Source organism: Xyrauchen texanus, chromosome 25, assembly GCF_025860055.1.
Source record: "Xyrauchen texanus isolate HMW12.3.18 chromosome 25, RBS_HiC_50CHRs, whole genome shotgun sequence".
NCBI lineage: Eukaryota > Metazoa > Chordata > Actinopteri > Cypriniformes > Catostomidae > Xyrauchen > Xyrauchen texanus.
This window is the reverse complement of record NC_068300.1, coordinates 32,005,697-32,014,789: the sequence shown is the minus strand read 5'-3', so window position 1 is coordinate 32,014,789 and position 9,093 is coordinate 32,005,697. Positions and strand designations below refer to the sequence as shown.

General features: G+C 39.3%; 1 protein-coding gene across 2 annotated transcripts in view; it reads right to left on the bottom strand.

The window, feature by feature from the left end:
• LOC127618575 (sterile alpha motif domain-containing protein 10-like) overlaps positions 1 to 9,093 on the bottom strand; it is a 111,101-nt gene continuing 102,008 nt past the window's right edge. For both annotated transcript variants that reach the window (XM_052091119.1, XM_052091118.1), the window contains exon 5: positions 1 to 2,792. In XM_052091119.1, the coding sequence (XP_051947079.1) occupies positions 2,770 to 2,792 (23 nt within the window). In that variant the 3' untranslated portion in view covers positions 1 to 2,769. The remainder of the gene's footprint in view (positions 2,793 to 9,093) is intronic.

The following is a 9,093-nucleotide window of genomic DNA, read 5'->3' as shown; positions in this document are numbered from 1 at the left end:
CATACAGCAGTATTAGCCACACCATGTACTTTATATTCATGTTGCTAGCAGGTAATTACATAACCAATATCCAATCTTCCTCACTTTTTTTTTTGCATAACAAGATTTAAAGTAAACCCTTCACCTGTCTAGAGAGAAAGAATGGTGATGTGTCAGGATGTAGGTGTTCCCTTTTTCCAGCAATCAGCAAAATGCTCCAGAAAACCATCTCTCATAATGTCACATGAAATGAGAGAATTCTGTCCCATCAGTCACATATACACACTTTTAACCATCATCTGCATTTACTCAATTGGTTTATGTCATGGGGCTACATGTAGAAACTTTTCGAAAAGCCAGTTGAACTGGTACATATCTTGAACTTCAAACAATAACTATCAAACTCTGGCTCAAAATGAGATTTTACAGTAAAGCAGGCCCTTGTTCTTTAAACATCATTGTCATTATAGACATATATTCTAGCCTCCCATATAAACATGCAACTGGCATCACAGTGTTCAGGGCAAATTAAGACAAGTCTGGAAAAGGAACTACATTCCCTTTTGTAGGGGCAGTATGAATGAGGAATTCAGTGTGAGGTTATTATTTTGTGGAGATCCCTTATCATACTAGTGGAAAAAAACTCTCTGTTGACATGTATCCTGATTAAAGTCACAGATCAGGACTCTGAGGCCAGAAACAAGCAAGTACCGTATGCAAACGCAAGCATAATGCTTGAAAAATGCATAGCAAGCGTGAATTCATTGTACATATTTAAATGTATGCTTGTGTTACTGTGGCCATAACAAACCTCCATACTCAAGGGGGCGATAGAGATACCTTCAAATGTATGGGCCATTCAAAATGTCGACAGTTTAAGTAATTTTGCCTAACTTATACAGCAAGATTCTCTCTTAAAACTGTTGCTCCACCATGAAAGCAGTTAACCTGAAAGACAAATGACCATAAAAAAAGGCAGTTTGATATACCTGCACTACATTATGAATTGCATTCTGACTGTTACACAACAATGCATGAAATTGAACTTGCGTATCTAGAAGCATTGCGTTCATGTACTTGCGTAGAGTTTTGGCCTTAAAGCTATATAAGCTTAATATAAGTAAGCCATTCATAGGATAATTTTCTCGAAAACTGTAAGCACTCAAGTTTGTTTAGAGTGACCCGCTTAGACCTATCCCAACAACCATACTAAACCAATGGTGTGAGGTTGGGACGGGACTATCTCTTTTTTACCAGTGGCATGTTCAGAAATAACATTTATTTTTGCAATTTTGTATGGTGGTGAAATTTCATACTTCATATTTTAGGTGAACATGCTCTGAAGTTTGGGATTGTAAGTTAGCTAAAAAACTGTCTCTATCGGGTCTACCCATGCAGACATGTGGCGGCACTCTATGTTATTGCTTTGTGAACAGAGACAACTGGGACTTCTATAAATAATGACAATCTAAACACATTGGTCCTACTGAAAGTACCATAATTTGTGATTCATTTCATGTTCATAGTTACCTGTATATAGACACATTATTTGTATATTAGGAGAAAACCTGAACAGCAACATATATTACATAGCAGGACATTATTTCAAAATGACACCGAAATCAAAAGACATAACAAAGAGCCGGTACAAGGAGACAAACCTACATCTCATGAGAAGAAAAAATATTGTTGATGGTTGGGTGTGTGGGTTTAACATTCAGTGTTGTCCTTAAAGGGATAGTTTACCCTAAAATGAAAAAAGAAAATTCTGTCATCATTTAGTCATTCATTTTTGGGTGAGCTGTCCCTTTAACTCTACTAAAAAACCCATTAGGGGCGTTCACGTTGACAGCAATTAAATCACTGGAGGTCGCTGTTGGTAGTAGATGATCCAACTGTAACTGTATCATGCAGAGGATCACTTGACCTTCTATGTCTGCACTCTCCTTTGTGGTTGCTACATTGCTTAATTCTCCTCAAATTGCACTCTCATTGAAAACCAATGACTCCTGGTGAGGTTATTGCAAAACATTGATGACAGTGTGAACACCCCATTAGAATCAGAGTCAGAAAGAATTTTATGGGCCAAGTTGGTGCTGTAACGTAGAAGTCAGGGATGGGAAAAAATTGGGTATTCAAACCTCTGGGCATGTCCTATTCTATGTCTAATTCTCTTTATTGTATATCTGCTAATGGAATAATACAATCTATTGTGAGATGTAGAAGCAAGATCTGTCTGCGATCACAGACATTTACAGGCGGGATTTATTCTACGTCCATGTTCAACTAATGATGCTTGGTAAAACAGCAGGGCTGTCAGACATCCAAACACCATAAACCTCAGGGAATCAAGGCAGCTGAGATGAGTTGCTCCTTTAAGATGATTTGAGATCACATTTGAAGATCCAAGATTAACTTAAACTCAACATCTACTCAAGAGTCCATCCAGAGCCACCAGCCAATCCAAGATCCAATCCATATCAAGTCAACGCATCCTTGTTTTCTTACAAAGCTCTGGTTGGTGCTCTAGGTTTTATTTTTTTAGAGTTGAATGGAAACTTGAATCGTATCACTATATTACAGTTTCAGAGTCCGGCATTGTCTCCTTTTGAGTCTTTGAACCCCATCCATTTGTGCATAAAAAGCCAGTCCTGTCTGTTAAATTGGTATAGAGTTAATAGTATCTTCACATTTCCAGCCAGGCAGATTCTCTCTCTGTCTCTTTCAGTTTGGAACAGGGCCTCCTGTATCCATCAGGAAGAGGAGAGAGCTGCCAAATGGATAGACGAGCTAAGACAGGTTTCCAAAGGAAGCTGGAGAGAAGGAAAGAGACAGGAGAATGAAATGGAGCATACATTATTCATGTGAATGTAGGAAATACATATTGTGTGGATACAGGCATCATAGTTGCTGTCTTGTTCGACATTCACTCACTGAACCTGGCTTTAGTTACTCATCTATTTGAAATCCCTCTACACCCCTGTTCAATCCTCTGATGCTTGTCTTATGAGGCAGAAATTCAGATGTTTTAGGGCTTTAGAAACACTCAAAACCGGACTAAATTCAGTACTTGCAGTCTGAGGCCTCCACTGGGAATTTGGAAAACAGATACACAATAGCTCTGTTCCAAACCTTGTGAGCTGCCTATCTAGGCTACATTGAAGGCATCTTATGAGTGATTCTGATGCAACGGCTGTTCATAAAGATTGGCAGCGACATACAGTAAGATATCTTCAACATGGTCTCAAAGAATCACATTATATAACATAAATGTTTTTGTAAATTATTTTTACATTGCTTGTTGTATGTAACACAGCAGTTTCTTGCTGAAATGAACACTAGAGGTGCTACAACAACAAATACTTTTATTAACTTACTTAAATAACAAGTAAAACCTCAGATGATCATTTTGTAAACATTTACTTTTAACTCTGTTCCTCACACAGTGCTATCTTATGACACCAAAATACATTTACTAAAGCGCATGACTTGTAAGGTGATACATTTGAACATTTACACTGCATAAACCACTACATTTACTTGTAGTTGCTCAAACAGAATCAAATTGTGCAGTAGCTCAACTGACAATGTGATGCACTTGTGTTGTGAAGGACTGGGGTATGGGTCCTGAAGAGCACAAGTTAACATGTGAGCCAGAAGTGTCTTAGAAGCACCACAAAATGACTCTGTTGCTACAGCAACCATGTTTTTCATCTAACATAGGCTATTTCTGACACTATTGATTAGATTTATGGTTAAGGTTTAGGGTAGGTGAGGTGTTGATTTAAAATACTTTTAATAATAATTTTTTTCTCATTTAAAACGTTTTACTTCTAAATACATTGACATTTTGAAATCAAAGACTAAAATCATGAGCACTCACATGAGATGAAGACTCATCATGAAGTCTTATCAGTAACATTATAAAAGCTGTTTTATTCTACATGAAGAGGGTCCCCTCATGGGGGCTACCATGACCAGCCGAATACTACTCACTTAATCTCAGTAACCATCCTGTTATTGTACACTTTCACTCATTTCTACAATGGCATCTGTAACTGAAACCTATTCGATATGAATGATTCAGCATCCAAGTTGCTAGGTGTCAGTGTAAGTCCAAGACAACGTGAACAAAAACGTACTGAGTGCACCTTAAAAATCTCATTTGTTTGGAAGAAAATGTACCTCGCTTTTAGCGCCACACAGTGGACATTTCACCTCAGAACAGCCGTGATATGTGTAATAAGCCATGTAATATCATTTTGCAAAAATGTCGCCAAAGTCACATAATTTTTATGGGATCAGGCTGGATACCTTCTTTTGGCCTAAATTCAAAGCTGGGATGGGATTAGTTTTCTGAACATATGTCCGTGAAGTAATTATTACTGCAGACATCTGTCATTTTTACCTTCGTTTCGCACTGGATAAGCGATGTCTGTAAAAATCACAAAGATGTGTGCGTCTACAGCATTTACACACTGCTGTTATGTGTAACTGACCTATTCGAAAATGCACACTGTGCTGATTAATTATGCAGGAAATATTAAACATGTAATGTATCTGTGATTATAAAAACACATTGGAATATCTGGCTAAATAAAACAGAACTGGTGACATTAACAAGCCTGTAATCTTATATTACACTCTTGAATTAAAAATATGGAAAATCTCTTAGCATTATGTAATTTAATTCCCCCCTCCAGAATATATGTTCTAAAACGCAGGGCTCACCACAATTTACTGCACTCACCCTGCTAAAATCATAAAAAATGATATGCATGTGCACCTTTTTCATTTTCCAAACCAAAATAAAACACGCTAGTTTCTTTCTATTTTTCATGGGTAAATAAACACATGACTGCATAAAATGCTTGAGAAAAACATGCATCATTCCAAACACAACAGCCAGCGTTATCTGAAGTTGTGAAACAGTGATATTTAAAGGGCTCAAAGGCTGGAATATGCAGATTTACAGGCTTTTTAACAACATGCCAATTCAAATACGATTAACATTATTAAGGGTTTTAAAGCGTGGCGGCTCATTTTTGCTTATCGTGGTCTATTCGGCATGTTTTGCAGACGCACCACCGTCCCGCTCAGTTCTCCCGCTGGTCATGTCTGCACATGATCAGCCGCAAAGCAAGTCAGCCCACTGGGAAAATGCCCGGTATGCCAGATTGACAGTCCAGCCCTGCTTGTGGGGATCAGTTTCAGGTAGGACACAGCCTAGTTAGCTGCCCATGTAGCCAGTAAAACAGCAAGGTGGTTTTCTGGTTTTGCTGACCACCTAGTTGGTTTCCACTGGTCAGGCTGGTCCAAGGGTTTTGGGCACTTGTCAGCTGGTCAGACTGGGAGACCAGCTGGCTGACCTGTTAAACTAACCAAACACCAGTTTAGCCAGGCCGGGAGACCAGCTAAACCAGCTTAAAACAGCTAAGACCAGAAAACCACCGTAGGCTGTTTTAAGCTGGATTTTTCAGAAGCTAAGTCAAAACTAGTGCAACTTTTATACTTAATAACTTATAATCTCTCAGAAAAAAGAAATTATTAAAATTCAGATGCAAAGCAAACCATTGTTCATACTTGAAGAGTTGCGCAGACCGCACAGATGTTATTTCAGAGTCTGAGTGGAGGTTGTCTTGGGGTAGCAATTAACTTAATCACGATGTGCTGTATTTCTTATCTGCTGTCATCAAAGAGAGTTATTGGTGAAAAATGCAGGAATGATCTTTTCATCAAGGGCAGAAAAAAAACAGACCAGACAAAATGAGATCCTATCTGAATACAAAAAATTCCTGCTGGCTACTGGAACACTGCATGATTTTTTGTGTACGATCAGTTAGTTGAAAAAATGCTGATGGTAATTTAGGGATGTGCTTCTTTGGGTCTGAGCAATCAATGATAGTCTTGTTCAATTTGAGGAAAAATAAAAGTAAAAAGATATGAATATGAGGGAAAGTCGATGAACAATGGACAATTAGAGGCAAAGCCTTTGAGAGAATGAACAGGTGGCATTGTTTGAGCCACTGTGACATCAAATGACACGGTGCCAAATCTGGTTAAACAGTCAGAATGGTTGGTGATCTGCAGCACTGTCTCTGTCAAAGATATCTGATTGCTGATGAAAGTAAAGAAGAAGAAAATATTTTTAGGATGAACAGAGAGAGAGAGAGAGAGAGAGAGAGAGAGAGAGAGAGAGAGAGAGAGAGAGAGAGAGAGAGAGAGGTTATAGAAAGCTAGGCAGGGAAAGATTTAAAGCGATAGTTCACCCAAAAATGAAAATGCTACCATCATTGCTGATAATAATGATATCACCTCACCTCATTGTATGTAAAAAAGGTGCAGTGAAAGTGAATGGTGACTGAGGCTGTCAGTCGCTAACATTTTTCCTAACATTTACTATTCTGTTCAATGATAAAAAAGAAAGTCATATGGAATTGGAACAACATGAGGATGTGTAGGGTGAATTTAACCTTTTGTTTTACTATACATGAAACACACTCTATACAAGTACGTGAATACAAACGCTACTAGTTACACAAGCTCAATTTCATGCATCATTGCATTCCAAAATGTATCAGAATGCAATTCATAACACAACACAAGTATGCATTGCACTCTCGGGTCTGTTCCAAAACTTAGTGAGCTTCCTACGGAAGTGGCATTTTAAGACATCACTGGTGCACTCCAGACACAAAGGCTGTTTCAAAAGGTAGGTACCTTAATTATGCTGCCTTGTTCTATATCTTGTTTTGGACAAATTCTAAGGTAGCATCGTATGTATTCTTTCACGGATAGGTTATCCTAGAATGCACCGTAATTAACTCCTCGGTGGAAAAATATATCCAAGATGGCGTGCGAAACGAGAGAAAGTGTGATTATAAATATACTTATAATCCATTTAATACTGAAATGTATCGATAAAAAATTGTTTAAAGGAATGTTCCAGGTTCAATACAAGTTGAACTCAATCGAAAACATTTGTGGCATACCATTGATTACCACAAAAATGTATTTCAATCGTCCCTCCTTTTCTTTAAAAAAGGCAAAAATCTTGGTTTCAGTGAGGCACTTACAATGAAAGTGAATGGGACCAATATTTTAAATGTTAAAATACTCACAGTTTCAAAAGTATAGCCACAAGACATAAAGGATATGTGAGTAAAAATTATTTTAGTGTGAAAAAAATCACTTACTAACCTTTTCTGTGTAAAGTTACTGCCAATAACTCTGTTGGCAGTTACCATTAAACAACTGTAAAAATCACCATTTAAACAACTTTACAGCACTTTCATTGAACCCATTCACTTCCATTGTAAGTGTCTCACTGTAATATAGATTATAGATTTTAAAGAAAAGGAGGGACAAGTCGGAACAAATCTTTATGGTAATCAATATTATGCCACAAATGCTGTCAATTGAGCTTAACTTGTATTGAACCTGAATACCCCTTTAATATGCTAGAAAACATTAGTTTACAGTTGTAACCCCTGTTCTCTGTGGGAGATGAGTGAGACATCTCACTATGGGACATGACTCTTGTGTGGTTATCCATGAAGCCCTTTGCAATCATGCCTAACATGCTGCTGGCCAGTGCACCAGGGAAGCCACGCCCCTTCCCTATGTAATCAGTAGCACTGTCAGAGTGAGAGCGAGAAAAAGAGACCCAAAAGCAGAGGAAAATTTCAAAGGATTAATTCACAATAAATGTCAACATAAACTGTGCTGGTGAAGTATAAGAATCCCAGCACTGGCTGCAGTAGAGGGGGCATAAGTCTGTGCATGCTGTGGCCATGCAGAGGGCAGATAGGAAGAGTGTGTTCGTAGACGGGTGTATGCATTGTGGAAGTCAGGAGCAGATCCGTAGGAAATGTCAGTTGAAGTGTAGTGAGGTGCAGAGAACAAAGCCCAGACAATTAGGAGACAGTCATATTCCCGACATGTGGGCAAAGATGAGGAATCCTCCACTGGCGATTCGTGAGTGGCGAGAACAGGCGTACAGCAAGCTGGAAGATAACCACACCCCCGACACGCTGGCAGAGACAAGCAACCAAATAGATACACGAGACAGACCAAAAAGACAAATAGAGCAAGGCTAGTTGCTTGACATCACACAATAATCTAGCAAAGACAGTGAGAACACACAGGGATTAAGTAGGGAGTGAATACGAATAGAACAGTTGTTGCTAGCACGCTAATTAGTAGCATGACAAAACAAACAGAATAAACCGGAAAACACACTTTCTCCTGACATCATACCTCGAATCTCAGAGACCTAATGAATCCCGGTCTAGCACTCTGAATAGTAAATATCAGGTTCTTGGGCAGTCCAAGAGCATTTAGGATAGACCTCTCATGGGCCAAACCCAGAGATTCCGCCTTGGTGGATGTGGTTAGAAGATCAACCCTCTCCCTAGAGAGAGGTCTCTGCACTGAGGAAGGCACCGTGTCCGAATACTGCAGCTGAATTATTTCCACTGTCCTTGGATTTTCTGTTAATGGAGCGATTAACCATCCCCCATAAGACAGGTGGAAAAGCATACAGCAGAGTCTCTGGCCAAGGATGCGCCAATGCATCTACCCCTAAAGGAGCATCCTGTTCCTTCAATAGGAAGAACAGTGGACAATACAAATTTTCTCTTGAGGGGAACAGATCTTTGACAACCGGAGCCTCCATTCTCCTGGGTGAGGGTTTCTCCTTAACAACAGATCTGCACAGATATTCAAAAGGCCTGGAACATGAGAGATAGCAGGTGTTTCTTGCTCCATAACAACAAATTTCTCACCAGGGCATGTAGATGTAACTACTGTCGTGTTGTCTAATCTGATCAACACATGACAGCCTCGTATTTGTGGGAGGAAATATCTGAGGGCCAAGGACACCACAAGGATCTCCAGACAGTTTATATGCATCAGTCTTACCGGCCTCCCCCATATTCCATTAACAGGACGTCCCTCCATCACTGTTCAACAGCCATGTGAGGATATGTTTGTGGAAACAACTTTGCAATCTGTTATCACACCCATTGTCACCCCCTCCATCAGAAGGTTCTTGACTCGCCAGACAGTAGGAGACACTGGGCTGATACACGCACCCTTGTGCATACACTAGCG